This window comes from Blastomyces dermatitidis (assembly GCF_000003525.1).
Source record: "Blastomyces dermatitidis ER-3 genomic scaffold supercont1.5, whole genome shotgun sequence".
NCBI classification, from domain to species: Eukaryota; Fungi; Ascomycota; class Eurotiomycetes; order Onygenales; family Ajellomycetaceae; genus Blastomyces; species Blastomyces dermatitidis.
The window spans coordinates 2,368,816-2,392,832 of NW_025544778.1; the positions used below are offsets into that span (position 1 = coordinate 2,368,816).

Genomic DNA, 24,017 nt, shown 5'->3' on the forward strand with positions numbered 1-24,017 from the left:
ACTCAAGCAGTTACAAGAAAATGACTAAATTCAGAATTATCTGAATATGAAGAGGAGGAAATCAATCAGATATAGTCTGTTAAAATAGCTATACACTCTCTTTTAATAATTTGTTTTATTATAGTCTCTCTTTACTTTATCTTTTTCTATATCTTTTTCTTTCAGTTTCTTTCTATTTATTTATTTAATGTGTCTATCTTTGAGACTGTGTTCTTTCTCTCTTTTCTTTTATCATGATATTGTCAAATAATTTCAAAGTATGAGACAATGTTAAAACACTGTAATTTGTAAACAGTTTTTGTATTCTGAGCTGGAATTTTCTGATTTTGCATATCTGAAATTGATGAATGTACAATAGGTAACTTTACAGACATAGAAAAAACCCTGAGAACTAAAGTTCTCAGGTAGATGTCATAGTCTCTGACTGCATACATCTATAATTGAAGAATAATAATAATAATAATAATTAAGATTAGATAGTAGTCTTATACTATTTCAGTAAAACTTACTATCTACTTTTATTATATTAAATAAAATCATGATTTTCACTTCTTAATTGAAATTATTTTTATTATTTTAAATAACTTTAAATCTTATTTTAAGTATTATTAAAAAGTGTTACTTTTTAAAAAATTAAAAATTATCTAAAAAAAAACTTAAAATGTCTAAAAATAGTAACTTTATACTAAGAATGAGATTAAATAAGATTAAATAAGATTACTTTCTTATTTTTTCTAAGTTATGATCTTATTTTAAGATCTGATATATAGTCACTTTACATGTTTTTTTAATAATTAGTCTCAGTAGAATTCATATCAAGAAATGTATAAAATTAACTTAAATAAGATTAAATATGAAATTCATAGTTCTGACAGCTAGTCTAGTTAGAAGTTATATTAATATCAGAGTTAGAAGAGTAAGAGCTAGAGTTAGAGCTAGAATCAGTGCTAGAATCAGAGTCAGAACTTATAAGATGAGAAAGATGTTTTAAACTATATAAGTAGAATATTATTATGAAGAAATTTCAGAGAGAAAAGAAGCAAAGAATGAGAGATATTAAAGCTAGAAGTTAGAAATCAATTGACATGATATAAGAGATCTTTGAAGAGAAAGAATCAATGAAATAACTAGGCAAGATTTGTATGTAATATTCACACCAGCTAGCAGATGCTTGTGTAGGCTACTGGGGCAAAAGAGCTCGATCACCACCAGCGCACTGCTGGTAGAAGGGCCGATCAACTGCGGGACCCTCAACACCCCCTCTCAGACCAGCTATCACAGAGTACAGTACTTTCTCTCAGTGACTCTCTTCAGTGATCTCCTCACAATGGCTTCTTTTTAATAATGGACTCAGTCAGTCCTAGGGCTCACAGGACTTCTAGGGCACACTCCTGGAATGTCTCTTGACACTGTTAAAATGTCCAGGGTATTTGTTAGGAATTTTTAAGTCCATTCTGGGATTGAACCCATGCATGTTGATCACAGCGGGGCTCACGCTTAACAGTCTCATAACCTGTAGGCTACTGGGGCAAAAGAGCTCGATCACCACCAGCGCACTGCTGGTAGAAGGGCCGACCAACCGCGGGACCCCCAACAGCTTGAGTGCTTGGCCGGATGCTCTATATGAGGCCATGTAACCCACACACCTATAGAATGCTGCGCGGCTAGATTAGTGTACAATCAACCAACCTTTCACCTTCATCAGTAATTATATAATTTTATTTTACTATCTTTTTTGTGAAAATAAAAAAATTATTAATAAATAAATCTCTTTACTTATAAGTTAATTAAAATACTTTTACTTTATTACTAACACTACTTAAATTATAATACATAACAACTTGAAAAATGTATAAGTAATATATGCTATAATCAGTATTTTAAAGGAGCAACTAAGCAGAATGTTTGTTTGCATCTAGAAAAGTGGGTTCAAAGTTATCATTAGTCCCTTGTTTCAAGTCTCTCCTTTCTTCCTTTCTTTGCGTTCTTTGCTCTCTTGTGAAATTTTCCCCTATCCCTTCGCTAGGGCCTGCCAGGGTCCGTGGTTTTCGCCCTCCCACCGGCCAGATCAAGACTTGTGCTACTTGTCGACCCGGTTAGTGTGCACGCTGCTCCCGTCCAGTCAGTCCCTTTTCTCTCGAGACATTGCTTGACTCCGCCAACTCTCCTGCTCCCGCTCGTTTTGCGTCTTCCTCTCGCTCTTCGCTCTGCTATTGCTAGTGCTGCAGTCACTGCTCCCATATCGCTTTCTGCGTTCCCTCCATAGGGCCTTGTCCTTTCCAATGCAGCTCCCGTCATGTCTCTCAATGGGTTAGATGATCCCGCTGTCATCGAGTCCTACCAGTCTGCCCTCGCTGAAGCTGGTGGATGGTGAGTTCAATCTCCTATTTTCTTCGTTTGCTTGCTCGACTCTGGGGGTCCGATTACCGTTCTCATCCTCTCTGTTCGTCCCTCGAGAGCTGAGATCCAATTCGGTCGTATTTGTGCATGGGTTATATTCATCATCCTGCAACACTCATTGTTAAATAACCCTGCGCTTCGGGAATGATTTGCGCTAATTATACCTTTGCCTTTTTCTTTTTAGGTTTCTGGTCAAATATGTCAGTCGGGATACTGTCGCCCTCCTTGCCCGTGGATCGGGGGGAGTGACCGAGATCAGAATCACCATCGATGGCTACGAGGAAACCTCTCCTCTCTACGGCTTTCTACAGTATCGCAGGAGGAAAATAATATTGAAATATGTCCCCGAGGGAATTTCAAGGTTGATTCAAGGTACTATCCCTCTTAGAAACCGAGGTTTGTTTTCTTTATAATTCCGATGATCAAGAATCTAAAGATCACGGCGTCTCCTACAGCTCGAATCACGGTTCAATTCCAATCGATACTGGACAAGTTCTCCCCCCATGATACTGTCTTCTCCCTAGCCCTCTCGTCGGAGTTGACAGAGAGTGCACTCTCCTCCGCCTGCCTGCTCCATACTGCGTCCAGTTCCATGACATCGTCGTCAAGCTCCCTTCGTCGTCGCAGATTGGGTGAAATTACTGAGGATGCTGAGGAATGTGCGAGCCCTCGTGAAGAAACATATGGGCAGTTCGACAACGGTTATGGAAATCGAAGGGAAAGCGTTTTCAGTGGGACGTCGGATGCAACCGCTGTACCCAGTCACCACCAGCGGGGTCAAGGATCGGTCGATACTTCCGGAACGGATCTCTCAAGGCCTCCACAATCTGACCGTTCCGAATCCACAGCTGAGAAACCTTTACCCGCTGTGCCCCGAAATCGCACCGAGAGCCAGTCAAGTGGCCATGCGCAGAGGCATTTCCTAGACTCCCTTGATCGCTCTCCTACTGATTCGCGCAAATCTTCTCAGTCCACTAGACCATCACTGAGAGATTTGGATTCAATAAGCATGTATCGCCCAAAGGTTAAGTTAGGGCCCCGGCCCTCAATGGACCCAAGTGGGCGACCACGGACCGCAGGATCGATAGGGAGATCTAGCGATACTCGCCCAGTAGCCTCACTACCTGCAGGTGTACGAACGTCAGCCCGAAAGAACAGTCCCTCCGGGGGGCGTCCCAAATCCCAACCTGACATCCCGGTCCCACGTCTTCCACCATCAATGGCTCCGCCTGTACCCCACTTATTAATTCCACCTCCCCCGCTTAACCTTGGCCCAATGTCCAGACATTCTCCGGGTTCCCCCAGATCAGTAATGAGCGTGCCAAGCTCACTCTCCATAACACCCGAAAAACAGAGATTAATGCGGGCGCTGGAATTACGAAAAAGGCAAATGGAGAAACGTGTGGAGGAGACTGAAAAGAAAAATGATGAGCTTAGTAGTGGATCGAAGCAAGTAGTGAAGAAATTGGAGGTTGAGGGAAACAAAGAAAATATTGAGATTGTCCAAATGGAAGTGGCTGCGAAACCACAACAGACTGAAGTTGCCTCATTTGAATCGGATGCGTTGGCTCCACTACAACTCACTCCCAGATCCCAAGAGCCGCAACACCCGCCGTCTATATATCCTGTTCAGGAACAGAAACAGACACCCCCGTCGCCGGATCCTTCGAATCCAGACTCAGCTGTAGATGTCGGCACAGTGGAACCCAAAAACATTGAATCCGCATCTTCCTCCACATCTGTTAAGAGTATTGTGTCGTCGGAAGTAGAGGAACAACATTCCTCCCCAACGATCTCCGTTACCAGTCCAGACGCCTCAAAACACCGTGAGGAAGATGAGGCTTGTGAGGCGTCGGAACCTAGTCAGGCTAATCCACAAATTGTGGAGACCGATACCACAATTGACACACAACAACAAACACAGAATAATGACGCGAGTGAATCAACACAAGATACCCAGCCATCGGATTCTCCAACAGATGATCTTAAAGTCTCTATAATTGAAGTCCCATCTGGCGTCTCTTCCCCGAATGCCACTCCCAGAGCAATCCCAAGAGATTGTCAAGCTGCGCCGCCTCAAACAGCAGAAATGACACCTACAGACATACCCCAGGAACCTTTACAATCTAACAACATCCCTGTAGCATCGCCCATCTCGCAGAAGCTCATAGAATGTCTCCCCGTGGAATCAATATTCGCCGCTGGTGATAGTGATGTGCCCAAATCAGGCAAATCCTCTTCTGAGACAGAGCCATCTGAAGCTAACAATCTCAAGAGCAAGCACAAAGGGCCCGTGGACCCTATCCATATTGTAACGCAATTCGATCAATCGGACGAAGACAATCTCTTGTCCGATGATTCTTTTATGGAGGAATTGGGAAGTGCTACATTTCAAGAAGCCAAGCCCATCGCAGTCCCGAAGACCCCGACTGCGTTCGCCAAAAATGGAGATTTGGACCCAGCCGCGGATTGGAAGAAATCTAGAGTATTCTCTAACCCGCCTAATGCAAGAAATACTGGACACGATGTGCAAGCACTCCCAATTGGCAGATCTCCTTCTGGATCTTTTCTCGAAAGCCAAAAAGCAGTCCCTGTACTTGTTGCTAAAAAAGTGAACGTCTCCTCCGGAATCTCAAAACGAATCAAGGCCTTGGAAATGTTTTCCAGCCGCGAAGGCCCAACACCTACGGTGCCGCAGCCTCCCCCGCCAACAAGTGCGGCGTCATCCCCTTTTGAAAAATTCCGCAAACGGGCCTCTATGTCACAGACTAGCCTACCCCCTGCTTCCACGCTCAGAAGCAAGTCTCCTTCCTATTCCCCATCACCTTCACCTTCAGAAAGGCGTGCTTTATCTCCCAATCCTTCAAAACGGGCCGACAGCCAAACAACAAACACCCAGTGCCGAGGAAAGTCGAATTCAGTCTCTGTGACAGCCCGCATCATTCGGGATCCAGCTGCTCCACCCAATGAACCTCCAGCTAACCCTTCGGAACCCACCGTCCTTAATCTGCAGCGCAGCCCCATTATTGTTGAGAGCGATACCCCCCAATTATCTCCTCGTCCTTCCACTTCAGCGGCAACCCGTCCAGAGAAACGCAGTCTATCTACTTCTTCTAGCACTGGGTCAGGGCGCTTATCTACCTCCCAAGGTATCCCTCGCTCCGATTCTACGCCGAGCAAGATCTCCGCCTCATCTCGGTCTAGACATGAAGCACATGGTCCACATCCCTCACCTGACGTATCGCACAGTCCCCTGAACCGTGTTGATGAGTCAAAGGAAGAGAAGAGGGAGTCTAGAAAATCGCGCATTATTCGCCGCATGTCATCTATCACTTCAAATTCTCGACGGGGTCTAATAAATGCTCTAAGCCCGACCTTGAAAGAGGAAGAATCACAGCTGGCCTCTTTAAACGATGAAAGCAGTACCCCTGAGCCTCCTCAGATGGTTGATATTGGCGAGGTCAACGTGCAATTTCCCGACACTCTTCTGTGGAAACGGAGGTTCATGCGCATCGATGACCAAGGCTATCTTATTCTCACTCCTGGTACCATCGACGGGACTGCTCGAAATCTCGTCAAGAGATACCATCTTTCAGAATTCCGGCCCCCATTTTTGCCGGATCAAGATAGGCAGGAACTCCCAAACAGCATCGTGCTTGATTTCCTGGACGGGAGCAGCTTACAGTGTGCATGCGAGTCAAGACAGGGACAAAGTGGTATCCTTCAAGGTAAAACTTCTCTCATTTCATTCTCTTCCTAGGAGCTTTGCATGCTGACGGACTTTTATACAGTACTTCTAGAAGCCCACCGGGCTTACGAGCACGTTTTCCCTCAGCAATAATCGAGATGATCGCCCACTGAGCTGAAATTAGACAACACTCGCGCATCCTCTCATAGCACCTAATTTCCCCTGCCGGTATCCCACAGCTACCTAGAAACAACATCCTTCGATTTATTTCGTTTGTAGAGGCGACTTTCTCTCGCATTCCATACACCAACCTCGAACAGTCGTTTTAAAACTCTTTCTTTTATCCTTTATTTTCATTTGTTTCTATTTGGGTGACAAAACATTGCCTAGGAAAGATCCACTTGCTTCTCTTTCTCTCTCTTTCTCTTCTGTAATATTTCATGATTTCTACGATATTATGATATTTCATTTTGGCCTTTCAACAACCACCACGCCGCCTGGTCAACCCCTCCCGATAAGTTGACCTACCGATAATGCGTAATATTTAGTCTCCTTCTCTAATTGCGCCCACCAGCACTGTCAACTCGCGAGACCCGGAGCCTCGTTCCCTGGGGTAGATAGTCTGCCACTTGTAGAGGACGATATTTGTTGCCAAGGAATAAGCCTAATCAGCACTCCCCTTTCACCAGAACCCGGTGGACATGCGCTTGGATTGTGCGAGTATTGGTCGACCATTGGCCGGAAAGAACAATATCATCTTCTTTGCTGTCGTTTCACGGACGACATCCTCACCGGAAGACTTCGCTGAATGGGCGAGATGAGCCATACGTTCTGTTGTATGGTTTCTGAGGGGCTACTAGCTCGTGCAGTCTTCGCTTTCTCGCACGGGGCATATAAAAAAATACTTCACCCTTCATATCTATCGTCGACAGTGGAATTTGTATTTTGGCGGAAGTAACGCTGGCCTCTTTCTCCTTTTCTATTTTTCTCTTTTGTCCCGTCATTTTCTTTTTTCCCCTATTTTTGCATCTTAATTGTGGTTGTTGGCATGTCGCAAATATATACCCCGCCCCTCCCCCACCCTGATTCTCTGAAAAGCATTTTCACACTGCCCTTATTCTCCTTCCTGTTGCCCTCCACCCCTTTTCTTATTTACACGCATTATCAATCACTCGCTTTTGATATTTCCCTCTCCTTTCTTCATTACTTTTCTATCTAGGTACTCGCCTTCCTTTCTCGTCCTCCACTTCTTGCTTGTGTTGGTTTTTAATTATTATCCCTGTTCCATGTCTTGATTTCTCTCGCAGGAGTATCTAGTTTTTCCTCTTTCCCCTTGTTCTAGCCTCTTTCCATTCGAACCCCACACTACCCATTGTCGTTTTTTTCCCTTACCAACACTCTTTGGTTGTTTCCCGGTTCTAGCTGTGTCTCTTTTGTTTTGGTACCCTTCAATTCCAGATGTTCCACTATTTTATTTGCCTTCTTTGATAACTTTTCTTCACCTCTTTTGACGGATCCCTTTTCCCTCTTCCTTCTTTCTTCTTTCTCTTTGGTTTTCACTTCATGCCCACCTTTCCATCTCCTTTTTGCGTCGATTGATATAACCTCTTAGTTTTCGATTTTGCATTTCTCCCTTTTCGTTTTTCGTTCTCCATCGTTTCCATTTTTACCATTTTACAAACTTATTCTTCAATTTCTATTGTTATATTAGCTTCCTAGTCGCATATTCCACCACTTAACTTCTACTATCTAACAATACATCCCCCTCCATTTTTTTTCTTCTCCATAGCTGAACCCCTTACTTTCATTTCACCTTGGAAGCCATCGGCTAGTTACCATGCCCGCCATAGAATTCCCCCGTAGGAAGTGACCCATCCTGGGTTTTAGTACCCGGCTGCAAAGAGATGGAGATTTTAAATTTGGACGATATATTGTTTAATCTGTAAATTAGCGCAATTCTACGGTGGCCAGATTCGACATTTCTTCTCTACTCCGTTCTTCCTTCTCGGCATCTGATTTTAGAATGATAAAAAGAGATAATTGTTAACAATCGGGGGAAATATACTTATTTCACATCAGAAGAAGTGGGGAAAAGTTCACGCATATTTGTACATACAATGTCTATATCAACAGGAAGTAAAAATGGAGAAAGTTTTTACCAAGCCAGCGCTCCGAGACACCCCTAGATTATGAAGGGGGGTAAGGTCCCGGGAACGTAGTAAAAACCCTTGATAAAGCAAACAGTCATTCAATCACTTCGAGTTTCCTCTTCTACATCAACCACCTCTCTCTACCTCTCCTCCTCATTAGAACCCTCCTTCCTACCCTCGCTTGCGCCATTCCCCTTCTTCTCCCCATACCTCTCTCCATTCCTCTCCGCCCACTCATCCAAAAAGCCTTGTAACTTGGGGCCCCACACCTCCTCCCCCGCCTCCAAATCGCTATACTCCAACACCTTCTCCGGCTCGAGTGTGAAATCGCCTTGGCGCGTGCGCACCAGCAATGACATCATCGCGTTGCTGCCTAGGGCCAAACCGAGGTCGTGGGCGAGGGAGCGGACGTAGAAGCCGGATGAGACAGTCATGGTGAGCCTTACTGCGGGGGGTTGAGGAGGTGGTGTGGAAGTGGAAGTGGAAGCGGTCGAGGCGGCATTGGATGCAGTGGGGTCAGCGGCGGGCGAAGGGTCTCGGGTAATGGAGGCGTCGACGGTGTTATCGGTGGTGGGCTTTTGGCGTTTCGGTGACGGAGGTGTTTTTTCTTCTGCTTCTGGCGCTGGAGGTGTGGAGAGCTTTCTCTTGATACCTTGTGATTCCCCCTCTGGCTGTGCGGTGGTATTCTGCTGTGCTTGTCCTTCGGCAGTAGGAGGGGTGGGAGCAGACGTTGTCGTATCAGTAGTCGGGAGCGCAGATGATGTTGGGCTTTTAGACAGCATCTTCTGCGCGACAGATTTCTCCGTGCTACTCGCCTCTTCCGTCGGCCAGGCATAATCATGCGTGCCACCTTCATACCAATCCAGGATCTCCAAATTCGTCACTTCAACAGGCCTCTTCAAAATTTCCACAGGTGGCTCAAGCCCCTCCCGCGCATACTCATACAATTTCTTCCCCTGTACCTTCAGCGCTGAAAATATCGACGGCCGCTGCATGATCTTGCCTCTGAAACCCTCCAGCGCCTTCTCCACCTTTTCGCGCGTAATATGCCCGTACGGCGCCCGACTCACCACCTTACCGACACGGTCGTACGTATCCGTCGCAGCGCCAAATAGTACCACAGTCTCGTATGACTTGGTGCACGCCAAGAAGTTATTCAGTTCCTTTGTGCCTTTGCCGACACCTGTGATTAGTACACCCGTCGCCATGGGGTCAAGGGTTCCCCCGTGCCCCAGTTTAACCTGTAGACGCTTGTCGCGCCATCTGCGGCCTTGGCGTTTGTTCCCTGCATGTCGCCGGCTGCGCTCAGTTTCGATCCATGGCTGGAAGAACTGAGAGGGAGTGAAGTGCTGTTGTAGGTTGCGGAGAACTTCGGCGGAGGATATGCCAGGGGGTTTATGAACGGCTGCATTTGAAGTAGGTGAGAGTTAGTCTAAAAGTTTCGTTCGAGCGGCAGAGAATATGCTCGACGAACCGAAAACGCCTTCTATATTTCGGTTGTGATTCATTATAGCTGAGAAACCTCTGGTGTGGAAGTGAAAGCGGATGGTCATGAAGGGGGAATTTTTGTTCGCGGCCGAAGGGGGGAAGAGGGAGGAAAAGGTGAAATTCTGAACGCGGGGTTGACGTCGGGATAATAGATTTCGCGGTCAAAGCTATTATAAATAGTAACTACTCATTGTGCAAAAAAGGTGAAGATGAGAGAACAGGACCCTGAAGCGGGCGGAGAGAAATATTTTATAAGATCTGAAGCTGCGATTACATCAAAACGCGGGTGTATTTCAAATACCGTTCCGCTGCGAATCGTACCGTACTGTAAAATACCAGTATAGAAGCTGCTTGCTCTCTGCCGCATTACCTTCCCCGATCTATCCTCAACATGCGCGATATCCATCGACTTGATCTCATAGTTATACATCAAGGCATCATGATGTTTTTGGAGATATGACAACGCGAATCGAGAATGTCCTTGCTGCTAGAAACGCTTCCCTTAACGATGAGAATGACTGGGAGGAGTTTGCCCTGACGGACGTTAAGGTTCTTGTACCTGGCAAGACGCGATATGCGAACGTCTTGTCTGCTTCGGCAGACAATCCTGTCCGTGTCACAGGCCAGCTGGAAGTGGTAGAAAAAGAGCAGGAAGAGCTTGGTAGGAGAATAATACGTCTGTCGTCGAGTTCGCTTTGTGATGGTTGTCCTAACTCAGCCTTCCATTTCAACAGTTCTTGATGATTCCTATCGAAACAAACGAGTCCTCATTGATAATGTCACGCACTACGCCTACGGTCAGCATGACGATGGCGAGATCGGCTTATGGGTTGCGGGCGCGGCAGGCTGGTTCTCCATCGCGCCCGCCAGAGGATACAAACCGATGTTCAACGAGATGGTCGAAGCCATTGACCTCCTATATTTCCTTGCGGACCAGCACCAAAAGAGCAGGCGGCGGGGTAGAAAATGGAATCCAAAAGTAAATTATCTATTTGATGAGGTTCGTCTAGAAAATATCTTGGTTGACGACGTTGCGGGGTTGAATGGTGCAGAGCGCTTACTCTTCACCCCTCTCTCGATAGTACACGAAACATACCAATGGGGCGTGCGAGGATGCGGAGGACTCAGCGGAGGTGTTCTACAAGCACCATGAGTTCCTTATCAACCGAATGGTCCAGGGTAAGGAGAATGTGGATTGGGCTTCGACTCCCATTTATGCTCATCTACGGGAGTTGTATTTGGTATGACACCCTGTAACAGGTCTCTCCTTATGAAAATTGGCTTCGCAGAAAATTCCGAGATCTAACCTGGTTTCAAGGATGTATTCGAGCGGGCAGAGGCGGCTGCGAATGAAACCCAAGAAGAGGTTGAATCTGACGAAGAATCAGAGGTTTCTCCCGATGCCGTGGACGTGGGGAGAGCCCAGGCTGACACGATATTTGAGGTTGTTTTGGACATGAAAGAGTCGGGGCTACTCTCTAAACGGCGACTTAATGTTACGACTGTTGCGGAGACGCTTTTGAAACGATATGAAATGAGCTCTTTGGATTATGCTCTGGATTTGATTCGTGCGAGAGCTGGTTTGCTTACAGAGATGATGGACAACGCACAAACGGCGACTTTTGACTGGTCTTCAAAAGCCATATATCGACAGCTAAAAGAGCTAGAGAGTTCAGGATGCTTGAAAGGTATTAGCGACACCCCGCTACACCCCAGGGCACGAAGGGAGGACGGTTCTTCGTCTCCCTTGGCGGAAGAAAGCGAAGATGATGATGAAATTCCTGTTCCGAAGGGGCGAAGGCGTAAGGTACGAAAATCCCTGCTCCGCCCGAAGATGAGCTCGGTTTCGGTCAAGGCGGCTGGTAAACGCAATCGACAAACAGAAATTGGGAATACAGATTCTGAGGATGAATTTAACGAGCCTCCGGAATCGGATGATACGCCTTCAAAGAGCCGCGGCCACCGCCTGGTTCATGACCCATTCTCGTCAAGGGTGAATGAAAGCACCCGCTCGATAGTTTCTGGATCAGACGTCGCTTCAGTAAGGAAAACACCGATGCAAGAGGTCTTCGAGGGCTTGATGACGGCCAGCCCAACCATCAATAACAACAGCGAAAACATAAATCAAGCGACAGAGCCCCCTGATCTCGCTGATTTACCTGCGGATACATGGATTTGTTCGGTCCAGGGATGCGGCAAAACTATATACAAAGCCAGTTCGAAACGGTCGAAAGAAGCTATTCTCGACCACTCCCTCGTCCATGCTGAAGACACTCAAGCCAAGCTGAACCTTGTATTCGCAGAACAGCGCCATAATGTCAACGCCTCTGTTAGCCATCTAGTCAGTCGCATTCGTGATTTCGGCTCCCATCAGGAATCAGCGGGAACATCTGATGAGGCTCCGTCCCTGCAGCGAACTCAGCACCCGGAGGTAGCGTAAAGGGTTAAGGTGCGTCATTTTCCATAAAGCCCAAATTAAATTAGCTAACTTCCTGGTAGATTGTTTACCTACCTTTTGTAGTAAAGGTGGCGAAGAATTTAGCCATGAAGACGCCTCACACCGTGTATGCGGAATAATATATCCCTGGGTAGGGAGTCATTACGATATCCATTCTCAACGTTTTCCACGTGGTGATTTTCACTTCAAAATACCCATTGTACAGTACATATATATATATATGATATATGTATTTTTATATTCCATCAGGCGATACCACATGGCATGATTCTGGAAGGCAACTTTTTTGGTGTTATTGGATCCCTATAACTTTAGTGATGAGTAACGAAGAATTTACGACCTATTAACAACTTTTAAGTGTGATCCAGCCTTGCCCTTCAAATTGACTGACATGGCTGCAAATGGAGGATTCTATAGGATAGCCCTTGGTGTTCTTGCAGTGTATAGGCAGATACATAACTTGCCCTGAATCCCTATTCCTTCATAACGAGGAAAGACTTAGCGACAGCTTTGATAAACAAATCAATTCTATAGAATTTAGGGCGGGAATATAAACCCATCCGCTCCCTAGCATACAGAAATGAAATGAGAAAATATCACAAACGTTTGCAATTATGTGCTCCCGAATGCCGCACTCTCAAGTCCTCTTGAAGGTTGCCCTTCTGCTCTTCCCCGGCCTCTGCGCGCCTCCTTTTTTTTGTCCTTTCATCTTACCCACTGAAAACCCGCTCAAATCGCCGCTGGACATCGCATCTCCACTCTTCGCGAATCGCTTCTTGCCCCCAAACCCAAACTTCTGATCCTTCTTTTGTCGCTTGCTTTGAGCACCCGGACCGTTGCGGCCACCCTTATTGGCTCCACCCCGTGAATGGGATTTGCCTTCGTCTTCTAGGGTAACGTCGAAAAGGTCTGACTCTTCAGTGGGAGCCCCATCACTCGCTTTGCGTTCTGCAAGGAGAGTAAAGGTATATATGTTAGGTTTGCAAATTTTACAAAGAGAAATGTAGAGTAATACGATTGGACAGCAGAAGTTGAGAACTTACTCCGCTTCAGACTATTGATCTTATCCAGCGTCTCCCGCTTCTCTTTCTGTCTCTGTTGTAGCTTGGCAACCTGGACTTGTTTTCCGAACTTTTTAAGATCTCGCTGTCGTTTAGCTTCCGCGCTTGCCTTCTTCGCCGCAGCTTCGTCGAACAATTTCTTCTTCACTCGGCCCATATGCTCATCAGACTTGACCATTTCGGCAAAGTAATCTGTCGGTCGTGAAAAGGGTATCCCTTCCTTCTTCAATTGATCTCTCGCGGATTTCGCGGCGGAAACGCAAACAGTGTAGAAAGCCAATTCACGTGTAAGATCATCGTTGGGATCTGGGACATCGATGGGTTCTGTTGATGTAAGGCTGTTGTGTTCTGAGAATGGAGTCTGAGGCGTGAGAAACGAGATGCGCTTGAGCGAAGAGAGGATGGCGGCGGAATTGTTGATAGTGAGGCGTTGGTGCGGTATTACGTCTGTGGCATCTTCCTCTGAAAGCTCTGATAAGGGAATGTCCTCTTCCTCTTCATCCTCGTCCCCATCTTCATCTTGCTCTTCTTCCTGATCCGTCCGTCGCTCCTCTTTAGCTTGGCTCGTAGGAGTGGGTTTTTCGTCTTCTCTATCTCCGGTACCATTTTGCTTTAGAGAAGTGGGATCCTAACCAGTCAAATGTCAGTAGTGTAAAAGCGGCATTCAATGGTCTCCCGGACACATACAGTTTGTTTAGTTTCTTGCTCCTCATTATCATTCAGGGTATCTTTAGAATCTCCCGCCGGTGCTCTTTTTCTCCTCTCTGCAGCCTTCTGCAACTTTTTCTGTCGCTCTAACTCATAATTGCGTCCTTTATGGGCATCTAGCGCCGATAGCAACTTACTCTTTTTCACCATTGTGAATATGCGAAGGGTATAATGCCGAGAGCAAGAAACTGGTAAGATGGTACTTGGTGTATTTCTCTTTCAACGGGCGGCCAAAGCGAAATAAGCTTGGAGAATTTTTTGGGATAACGCCTGCCCATATGTGGCTAGCGGTTTGAGCATTCGGCTCCAACAACCTTGCCGTATATAGATTAGCGTTGAACAGCAGATATCTTATCAACACGTGACACAAAGTTGCACCTTTCCTAATTAGGGTATCCTACTTTCAGGCATCATCTTGCCTTGAGATTCTGTTTCGTCTCCATTTCACCGTCATTATTCATTTAGGTCTTAAGGTCCCCGCAGGTCCTGTAAATCACGAGGATTACCCAAAAGAATTCTCTGAAGCTGTTTAGTTCCTCCCAGGGCCACCAAGCCTCAACTTGCCCTGATGAATCAGACAATGGCCCAGCTATGCCCGATATACTACTCCTGGCCCCTGAGAAAACGTTGAACGGCCACATTTTGACCACGTCGGGCAGGAAACTGTGTTGTAAACACGGCTGCCAAGTTCATGTTGGTCACGTGGAAGATCTATCTCCTCTTCAGTCCTTAGCCTTTCCCCAAAAAGGTTCGGAACAATCCAACCATGAACTCTCTGCAACAGACAATTTGGGTACAGCATCGCCGCTCTCGGGGTTGGTCTTGTTTGCGCATGAAAATCCGATCGTGGCTGGATTTGCCGATGATGTGATGTCACTGGGAAACAGACCCTTCCCTCAATTTTACTTGATACCTTTGGGTCTGTGGTTACTTGAATCCCCCCCCCCTCCCACGGCCACTGTTCCAGATCTGCTGGGTGTACCAGATGCTCGTACCGTTCCCCGGCAGAAATGCAGTCCAACATAGGCAGATGCCAAGACGGAAATGGCGTCTACTTCTAGCATGAGGTATGGAACTGAGCTACCCCTCTATTTACAAGAGAACTGCAGATGTGCCCCGATTCCTGTCCCAATTACTATGTCATTAAAAAAGGCCAAATTACTCTTGACAGCAATTATGTCAAGAAACGACTCTTCGAATTCAAGGGACTCAAACCAAAACCCGATCGTCTGGTTCGGAAAAAGCCCAATGGACGGTTAGGAAAGCTGTGTTTCACTGCCGAGCACATCATTTCATCAATCGCCTAGCACGAACAACGCATGTCATCATGTCAACGGGGAATGCTGGCGCCCATCACATGATACGAGATCCCGTTGGAAGCCTTTCTTCAAGAGATATACGCAATTGGGTAGAGGAAGGAGCTTACATGACACACATCGGTGTGCCTATCTCCTGTGCGGACGGATCTACTCTGTCGTAACTACCAAACACCGTTGGAACGCTCCATTGGAGCCCAAATTGGTCAAGAATATTACCCGTGAATCCCCATATAATCATATATATTGACTTCGGCCTTCTTGGCCATGTCTCAAAGAGACCTTTACTCCATTCAATATTGTTACTCGCCGCCTGCTGATAGAGCAGAAGTCAGACCATCATCAGTCTCGACACATCTTATGCTTGCTTTTTTATCACACATTGGGAGAGATTTGTGTTAATCGTACCTATTTTTCGCCAACATCCATAAAAATATGACACCCAATAAATTTCATCACAGCTCCGCCGCTCCTGGGGACATTCCGCCTTTGTAACCTGCACGGGTGATTGGCCAGGTGAGTCACTTGAAGAGGAAAAAAAAAAAAAAAAAAAAAAAAGAACTTTGGTTCCTTTGACTCGAGATTCCATGTGCTTTGATGGCAAACAGACTGAATAACGCTGACCAATTTTTGTGGTGGCCCTGGCACAGCTGCAAGAACCATATCACCCACCAATCTTGGGCCAATATTAATACCCATCAACCTGCGCGGAAAGATTGAGACTCCAGGCCTGGTGGCGACCAGAATAGACGCTCGCACGAATACTCTGCCCAACCATTATCGACATCTAGGCTTGGCTCGGACGGTTTACCTCATTAACTATCACTTGTAGTCTTTCGCTCCGATGGAAAAGAAATACCAGGATGACACTGGTGGGTGTACAAGTTTCCTCGACATTGCATGAATAAAGAAGAAGTCAACGAGGCGTGTCGCGCAACTACTTCTTCAAACAAATGAGAGACCTAGTCATTTGTGAAGCCTTCAATTCATAGTCCTCCTCATACTTATCCTCACCCGTTACCCTACCCGAACAACCATTACGACGGGGAGCTTAGCCTGAGGAGTCATCACGTTCCCAGATAATCCCTTTAAGCTATTATCATGGGGCAGGCATGATTGCTGGGATACATCACGATATAAGGACATGAACCTTTTCCCGGCCATGTCAAGGTAATGAAAGTGATAGACGTTAATCAAAGTCGCTAGGGTTTACTGTCGCGCATGGTAAACTATAGGAAGTGCTGATCGCGTTACAAATAATTTGATAAATGAAAGAGCTTATGTATCAAGACCCTAGTGATTGGGTACGCAATATATGACACAAACAATGACGCATATACCTGTTTGTGTTCCCAACATGACCCGAGGTTGAAACCTCTGGATTAGCAGGTCAAAAGAGAGACAGCGGCAGTGCGGTTGACTCGGATAGTGGCATATCTTGTGATTCCGCTGCCAATCAAGCTATTGCCGGGTTGATGGAAGTCACGTTTTGGGGAGACTTGGGCTTGTCATTAGCTGTTTGGAAGTTTTCGTACAGGTATTATCAGGCACTTGCTCTCGTGGAGGGGTGGGGAGGGGTGGGAACATGTGTTGAGCCTAGACAAAGCTCGATCAGTTTGCCGGCCCTCTAATTGGCTCTTTCTTTTTGTGATGTCTTTCATTTATACTCAGATCAAGGATGCGGTGCACAGCTCTATAATGCATATATGTCTATTGCGTGGAGCTTTGCTTTTGAGACTTGGACTCTTGTTCACGGGACATCAGCTTGAATGGCGGGGTCCCTGAGTCTTTTTCTCCTCAATCAGTGTCATGGCGAATAAGGTATATCACACCTACCTATTGACCTCATCCCCCATGTATAATGAGCACAGTCTGCGCGTGTAGACGCACACATCCCGCTACAGGTTGAACTGGCAGGTACCCCAACCAGCATCTCTCGTTTTGTGTTTTTTTTTTTTTTTTTTTTTTTTTTTTTTTTTTTTTTTTTTTTTTTTTTTTTTTTTTTTTTTTTTTTTTTTGTTGCACTCCCGAGAGAGGGAGAATAGGGTCTGACCGTCCGCAATTTTTTTCTTTTGTACCATCAATCCCTTGAGGTGGAAATTGTTTAAATGGAGCCTTCATTCTCTTGAATTCGCGGAACGTAAAGGATGGACCTTTTGTTTCGAGTGGACCGCAGTATTGTCTACCCCTTTTGGTGGAGGCTTCCAAAGGCAACTGTTCAATAACACCACAATCTCAAACGCACAAAGGCAGTAGTCAATCCTTCTCAAAAATCCCTCTTCACATTAAACTTCTTAAGAGAAGCCCATCCTCTTTTACGTCAACCATCCTAGTCTCCTCTCTTCAGTTTAGGACTCCTAACCTTCCCCCAATTTCCACTTCTCGTCTCAAGCACTCGTATTCCTCCAAATGGCTTATATCCGACCGGATCCACCCAATGGAGGAGTGAGAGCGTGGTCGGTTGTGGTAGGCTCGTTTCTCCTTCAAATGTCTTCTTTTGGATATCTCAATACGTACGTATCTGCTCCTTACCAAAATAATATTTGGGTTGCTGTTTGCCCTTTTTGGTAAAATCGACGCGGCAGCATCTCATTAATGAGCAATTTCACCGGAGCTGATAGCAGAGTTGATTTGCTGACTGCTTTCCTTATTGTGGATTTGCCAGCTGTGGAACTTTCCAATACTATTATCAGAGTATCATGTTGCCCAGCAAGAATTCATCCCAGCTTGCCTGGATCACAACGCTTCAAATCGCTTTCTTTTTCGCGTGCGGGCCAGCCGTGGGCAAACTTGTGGACGTGTACGGCTCTCGGCCTGTCATTGCTCCCTTTGCTGCCCTGGCGGTCATATCGCTTGGTATGCTGAGTCTCTGCACTCAGTACTACCAAGTGCTCCTAGCTCAAGGGGTTGCGTTTGGAATCGCAGTTTCTGGAACTTGCCTGCCAGCCATAGTTACGGTATCCCAGTGGTTCTCAACCAAAAGAGGATTGGCCGTCGGTGTTGCGAGCTGTGGAAGCAGCGTTGGTAAGACATTTAGTTTATCACTGCCTTCTTGTTATTATTTGTCATGCTCAGCATAACCGCAGCGCACTAGACATGCAGAAAACATATCTTTCATTGGGTATTAGTGGAAGTACTTGCTTGTTCAGCCATTCATGCTAACAAAATTAATTAGGGGGTGTCATTTTCCCGATTATGGTTTCCAGACTGATTAAATCCCACGGCTTTGCGTCCGCTATCAGGTGGTCAATGGTTGTAGTTGGCATAACAATGCTGATTGGAATATTGCTATGCGACACTCCCTTTCCACCACTCTACAAATTGAAAAAGCTGCAAGGTGACGAAGAAGCCGGCCAACCCACCGATAGAAAGAACTCTCAGGATATAGAGCCAGGTGATGCTGAATCGGTTGGGAGCAAAGCCAAGGAGGCTGAATTGGATTCCCCTGTGCTCGAAGCTGCGATACCACCAATCAACGAAGAGGAAAATGCAAAAGGACTACTGAGTGGGCTGCTGCAACGGAAAGCACTTGGATGGGCGGGTTTTGTTTTAGGCACTTTCTTCTTCATGTGTGTGACAACTGGCCCCAAGATATGTACAACCATGATACTGACTCAAAATGTTCTGTTACTTCATAGGTGGTCATTCTTGGCGCCCTTTAACTACCTCCCTCTGATGTCGGTTGCCAGTGGAATGTCCCCAGATCTTGCACAGTACACTCTCACAGTAACCAAGTAAGTGCAATCTCAAGAACCTCTTGGAAGCGAAAGTAAATATGTAAGGCAATAAGTATGGCTAACTCTCGATTCCTAGTGCCGGTTCAATGTTTGGTCGGTGAGTGTGACACCTGGCCCCGTTCTTGATGATCTTCCTTGCTTTTACTCCTCATGTATGTTCGTTCCGTTTCTCTAACCAACGACAATTCAGCGTGGGCCTAGGAGCTGTATCCGACAAAATGGGCGCATTTAACGTCATGTGCATTGTCACCACCTTCACTGCTACAACAGTTTTAGGGTTTTGGTTGCCTCTCAGCTACAACCCCTCCACGGTTGGCATTTTTATGTTTGGGGGTATCTATGGTGTTGCTAGCGGCGGTTTTATCAGCTTGATCGCGCCTTGCGTTGTATCTCTTGCCAACAGCCAGCTAGAGAACCTAGGCATTACGTTTGGGCTCGTGTGTATAGGCCTTGCCTTCGGGTATGTTGGCGCTCTTCTGCCCCTTCTCTCACTATCTTCAAGAGATTATGTGTTTTACCCATCCTTTTCAAGCAATCATAGATGGAAGCTAATCAAAAAATTTCTTTTGCGTTCTAAATATACAGAGCACTTGTCGGATTACCAGCAATGGCTGCCGTGAAAGACAGCGCAGCCTCTCACAGCTTCGAAGACCTAATTATCTTCACAGGAGTAGTATTGGCTGTCGGTTCAGTCTGCATGGTCGTTGCCCGCTACATGAAAGGCGGCATCAATTTCCGGACTAAAGTCTAATGAAAGGCGTAGCGAACTTCCTATTATTTGCCACGCGAATGCACATGTCCATGCCAACAAGGGAAGGGTCATAATAGTTTTCTTTTACACATTTCCTTGTTCATCAGGGTAACCCACTACTTTTTTTAGTACAGCACGTTTAATATTTTAACGGTGGATTTGGCATAAAGTAGGAATTTCGAAGGAAACAAAGAATAACCAACAAGTGAGGAGGAAAACCTGAGGAGAGATAAAGCAAAAGCGAGAGAGAGAAGTAGTACGGTTTCACAGGTAGATAGAAAAAAAATAAAAGAAATCCCAGTTCCTAGATACACATTTTATTATTGCTTAGAAGTACATCAGAGAACAATCCATCTATGAGAACTGATCGCTTGCGTTGCTCGGCCTTTGAGGTTCCCCCAAGATCTCAAATTATGCTGTGTTGCCTAGGAAAGCAGGGTGAAAAATCCAGAACATACATGAAAAAAGGAACACTTTTCATGCTTGATTGTGTGGAAGACATGAAAGAAAAAGGATGATTGACAGACAGAAGGTTCATATTTTTATTTTCTTTTGCTCATCAATGTTTCCCCTCACCTTAACCTCTTGAAGAACGAACTCAATAGGTCTAGCTGGACATGGGCCATCCACTCTGTCAAAGGCAAGACAAATGTTACATTCAGGTCAAACCTAGAGGTCGTTGCTTTGGAGGGTGGTGTGATGAAAGTCGTCCACTGGAGTCTTAACATCTAGGAGATCACGATGTTTAATCGCCTACTTCCTGCAGATATCATAAGACGTGTGACGTAAAGTAAGAACAAGGAAATAACCGCATGCGTTTGGCAATTGCTAGGTATCATGTTTCCCCAGCACCGGATGTACACCTACCTGTTGTACATATACATGTACATGTACATGTGCATGTACTCAAGTTCTTCCTGATGTCACTTGCGCAGTACAGTACCTCGGCTGTGGAGTAGTTACCATTTGCTCTACGCAAAAGGTGAAGGACGTCCCTCTTGAAAATCAGGTAAGGACTCATTTATCCATTCATCCATCCCCTACGACAACGATAATAAAAGACTAGCCTTGCTGACCATAACTTACTCGTAACATTTGATATAATCTCACCTCAAGGAGATTTGAATAGAAATGCGGCTCAAATACTCTTCCACGGAACCAGTGGCTTGCTTAAATCATGTTCTGACCAATAGTAGGGCGTCTCGGGATGTATCCACAACCTTAAATCCACGGAAGCAAACTGGTACAAGATCACATTGTTGTTTCGAACAGCTAGCGAAGGCCATGACAAGCATGTTGCATGGCAAAACACGAAACAAATCCATCGCTCCTCTCCCTTTCCGCGCATATATCTCTTACTATTACCGGGTCCGAAGGGAATATACTCGAATATACACCCAAAGGGCCCACCAACGCACATATCTTCATAGTCAAGAGCAGTCTAGACGCATCAACACGTTGTGAACAATGTCCACTCTAAGCCGTAGACCCTCGCAGCTCCGCTCAAATAGTGACACGGACAACAATAAACGTTCGTCAATACAAGCGGTACGCTCTCGGCTTAAAACTTTCCTTAAAAGTCGGAACTCAACGCGAAAACGAGTCGCTTGCTAATAATGGGTTTCCATTGAAACGAACACCAGGCAACTACCGCCGGAGATGAGAGCTCAAACCAATTGGTGCAAGCGGTCGACGAGTTGCTAGACCAACTACAGAATAAATTCGACAAAGTCTCAAAGGAGATCTTTGGAAAATGTGAGTTTCATGCTTTTTGGATACTTTGCTTGCTTTTGACTTTTGTTTTCGCGAAATAAAATCGTTGTCCCGCCCCACTGGACATGCCCCGCCCTCCGCCGCTTCGTCTCCATTCAATCCTCACCTACAAAAATGGACTTTTTCATACGCATGTGTCATGCACCCCTGTATACACTCAATCACTAATTACAAACTCCCTTCCCATTAGTGGATGATATGGCACGAAGACTCGACCAACTCGAAGCCGCTCTCGCTAGTTCCCCTGAAGCAAACACGACGAACTGATACGCCCCTCCATTCATAAAAAATGGTGGTTTTGCCTCATTTCTCTCTTTCCCAAAGCATACAACGACTTGATTTCCGATTCTTCCTTTTTCATCTGGATTCACAGCACTATACAGCATATGTATGATAAGCTCAGGAATTCCCAAATCTCTGCATTTTTTGCGCACATACGGACCCCCCAACAGCCGAAGCTGAATAACCCACAGAACCACATCCTTGGCCAAAGTTAACTCTCCGTCGAAAGTCAGGAGAGAGCGGCGGTATCATATGCAAGATATTGGCGTTGTCGGACCTTTTATTTTATATTCTATGTTTGCTGATCAATTGAGCTGTTTCTGTTGTCTAGTACAAGACTGAACGGTCGCAGAAGCTCTATCGTCTTCTAAGTCCTGTTTCTGAAATGATATTGTAATCCCTCTTTGTATTTTATTTTGTTTTCCTTTTTATATTATATGTATTTATTTTATGTTTTCGCAGCCTGGAAGCTTGTTGGTTCTTTTGTCATACCCCCTTTTAAAAAAAATTAGGTCCTAGAAAGCTTTATATTTCCTCTCTTGGATTTATTAAAGATACCCAGTCGATTCTATACATTATTTTCATGGGAAATTGAATGTGTCCAAGGAATGAAATGAACAGCAAAAACTGAAATCTATCAATTATACACAATGCAAGGCATAAATCATACACTACATATTTGCCTTTCTAGGGGATAATCTCGTTCACCATCACCCTTGAACCCATCGGCCACTAGGACCCCCCCACACACACCCCCTCCCAGCCACAAACCAGCTTCATCCCTTAGGGCCCTAAGAAATCCATCCTACACACCGTTCGCTCACAGCTCATCCTTCCCTTTTTTCTCCTCCTTTTGCTCCTCCTCGTCCTTCTCCGCAATAAATCTCCGCAGAATATTACTCCTCGACATCAAATCATCCATCTTCTCCGGCGCCAGGCCTCCCTTGCTCATCACCCTCTCCAGCCTCGCCAACTCCTTCGTCACATAATCCTTGTTCTCAAATAACTTCACCAGAACCTTGCTGTAGTAATCCACATACGGTCCCTCAACGTTCTTCAAAGCTTTAACTTCGCGTAGGATCTTCTGAACACTCTTCACGCTGCCAGTAGCGTATTTGGCGATGATGGCATCCAGTGCCTTAATTGTGCCAGCATCCTTATCCAGGCCGCCGCCAACAACGCGGTGGGTTCCGGACTTCTCGTTCACGTACGCAACGAAATCCTCCTCTGAACGACCGCCATCGTAGCTTAATGGAGCCTTGGAGCCGCGGGGGAAGAACTTGATGGTCGGATATGACTTGATATCCTGTGCTTCAGCGGTTCTCTTGGAGTTTTCGGCGTCTGCGTCTACTTTGGCGATTGCGACGTTGGGTTCGAGCTTGAAGTTGTTGGCCAGCTTCTCCCAGATTGGGGCTAGGGTCTTGCAGTCTGCAGGATTTTATTAGTCCAATTGAAGAAGAAAATAGTAAAGGAAATCATTGGAGAATAAACCAATGTCAGGAGGAAACTAGGGACGGAAGCGGAAGAAGAAGGAGGGGAAGGAGGGAAGGGAGCTTACGTCCACACCAAGGAGCCGTAAACGCTACAAAAACATCTTTCTCCCCTCCAATGACCTTGGAGAACGTCGCATCCGTCAACATCTGTACATTGCTTGGAGGCTTCTGCACACCCTTTGGCTTAATCCCCGTCTTCTCCGTCACAAACTTCGTCAGACTCTCCAAGTCCCGTCCACCATTATAGTCCTCGGGCTTGTCGCTCTTCCCATCAAACCACTTCAGCGTTGGGAAGCCCTGAACGCCAAACTTCTTGCCTAGCGACCTATGCTCGTCCGCATCCACTTTGCTGATGTGTACCTTGTCGCTGGCGAAAGCGAAGGCGTCGGCCAGCTCATCGTAGATGGGGGCTAGGTTTTTGCAGTGACCGCACCAGGGAGCGAAGAATTCGACTAGACCTGGTTTGCCTGATTTGAGGGCAACGGAATCGAAGCTATCTGGGGTTAGGTCTAGGACAGCGGATATGGCGCTGGCGGGGCCGATGTGGTTGAGGAGGACGGAGGCGGAGGCCAGGAGGAGGTAGCTTAGGCGAGCCATTTTGGGCGATGGGGCCTGTTGGGAGTGCGAGCGAGATCAAATTTCACACCACAATCTGGAATATCCTGAAGATGCGCCGGTCTCTAGGAGCATGTGTATGTTTTTTTTCTTTTCA

The 24,017-nt window shown here is 46.0% G+C and overlaps 8 protein-coding genes across 9 annotated transcripts; 5 read left to right on the plus strand and 3 right to left on the minus strand.

Annotated features, from left to right (window-relative positions):
• The first annotated feature begins 1,796 nt into the window (after positions 1 to 1,796).
• BDCG_05166 (GPI-anchored cell surface glycoprotein) lies at positions 1,797 to 8,472 on the plus strand. The gene is made up of 4 exons (XM_045420831.1): positions 1,797 to 2,370; positions 2,585 to 2,772; positions 2,856 to 6,128; positions 6,192 to 8,472. The coding sequence occupies exons 1-4, from the start codon at positions 2,297 to 2,299 to the stop codon at positions 6,239 to 6,241; spliced, it is 3,585 nt and encodes a 1,194-aa protein (XP_045276854.1). The 5' UTR covers positions 1,797 to 2,296; the 3' UTR covers positions 6,242 to 8,472.
• On the minus strand, positions 7,741 to 9,975 carry BDCG_05167 (tRNA pseudouridine55 synthase). The gene is made up of 2 exons (XM_045420832.1): positions 9,713 to 9,975; positions 7,741 to 9,643 (listed from the first exon to the last, which is right to left on the minus strand). The coding sequence occupies exons 1-2, from the start codon at positions 9,789 to 9,791 to the stop codon at positions 8,379 to 8,381; spliced, it is 1,344 nt and encodes a 447-aa protein (XP_045276855.1). The 5' UTR covers positions 9,792 to 9,975; the 3' UTR covers positions 7,741 to 8,378.
• Positions 9,940 to 13,454, plus strand: BDCG_05168 (uncharacterized protein). Its single transcript, XM_045420833.1, has 5 exons — positions 9,940 to 10,387; positions 10,461 to 10,726; positions 10,809 to 10,967; positions 11,045 to 12,175; positions 12,226 to 13,454. Exons 1-4 carry the CDS (start codon positions 10,183 to 10,185, stop codon positions 12,164 to 12,166), a joined length of 1,752 nt encoding a protein of 583 aa, XP_045276856.1. The 5' UTR covers positions 9,940 to 10,182; the 3' UTR covers positions 12,167 to 12,175; positions 12,226 to 13,454.
• Positions 12,387 to 14,272, minus strand: BDCG_05169 (rRNA processing protein). The gene is made up of 3 exons (XM_045420834.1): positions 13,933 to 14,272; positions 13,228 to 13,873; positions 12,387 to 13,132 (listed from the first exon to the last, which is right to left on the minus strand). The coding sequence occupies exons 1-3, from the start codon at positions 14,101 to 14,103 to the stop codon at positions 12,822 to 12,824; spliced, it is 1,128 nt and encodes a 375-aa protein (XP_045276857.1). The 5' UTR covers positions 14,104 to 14,272; the 3' UTR covers positions 12,387 to 12,821.
• On the plus strand, positions 13,504 to 17,221 carry BDCG_05170 (uncharacterized protein). The gene is made up of 3 exons (XM_045420835.1): positions 13,504 to 13,969; positions 14,074 to 15,785; positions 15,920 to 17,221. Exon 2 carries the CDS (start codon positions 14,545 to 14,547, stop codon positions 14,977 to 14,979), a length of 435 nt encoding a protein of 144 aa, XP_045276858.1. The 5' UTR covers positions 13,504 to 13,969; positions 14,074 to 14,544; the 3' UTR covers positions 14,980 to 15,785; positions 15,920 to 17,221.
• Positions 17,222 to 17,272: 51 nt separating this feature from the next.
• BDCG_05171 (MFS transporter) lies at positions 17,273 to 20,083 on the plus strand. The gene is made up of 7 exons (XM_045420836.1): positions 17,273 to 17,782; positions 17,935 to 18,293; positions 18,445 to 18,838; positions 18,908 to 19,003; positions 19,083 to 19,103; positions 19,197 to 19,466; positions 19,592 to 20,083. Exons 1-7 carry the CDS (start codon positions 17,679 to 17,681, stop codon positions 19,755 to 19,757), a joined length of 1,410 nt encoding a protein of 469 aa, XP_045276859.1. The 5' UTR covers positions 17,273 to 17,678; the 3' UTR covers positions 19,758 to 20,083.
• A 936-nt stretch (positions 20,084 to 21,019) lies between these two features.
• BDCG_05172 lies at positions 21,020 to 22,544 on the plus strand. 2 transcript variants are annotated; one of them, XM_045420838.1, is made up of 4 exons: positions 21,030 to 21,305; positions 21,401 to 21,512; positions 21,721 to 21,918; positions 22,004 to 22,525. In XM_045420838.1, exons 1-3 carry the CDS (start codon positions 21,225 to 21,227, stop codon positions 21,795 to 21,797), a joined length of 270 nt encoding a protein of 89 aa, XP_045281154.1. In that variant the 5' UTR covers positions 21,030 to 21,224; the 3' UTR covers positions 21,798 to 21,918; positions 22,004 to 22,525. The 2 variants fall into 2 exon arrangements, with proteins under 2 accessions (XP_045276860.1, XP_045281154.1); XM_045420837.1 differs by having other exon boundaries at positions 21,020 to 21,305; positions 21,721 to 22,544.
• An 88-nt stretch (positions 22,545 to 22,632) lies between these two features.
• BDCG_05173 (protein disulfide-isomerase A6) lies at positions 22,633 to 23,902 on the minus strand (the record flags this gene model as incomplete). Its single annotated transcript, XM_045420839.1, has 2 exons — positions 22,633 to 23,240; positions 23,371 to 23,902. 2 exons carry the CDS (start codon positions 23,900 to 23,902, stop codon positions 22,633 to 22,635), a joined length of 1,140 nt encoding a protein of 379 aa, XP_045276861.1.
• Between the last annotated feature and the right edge of the window lie 115 nt (positions 23,903 to 24,017).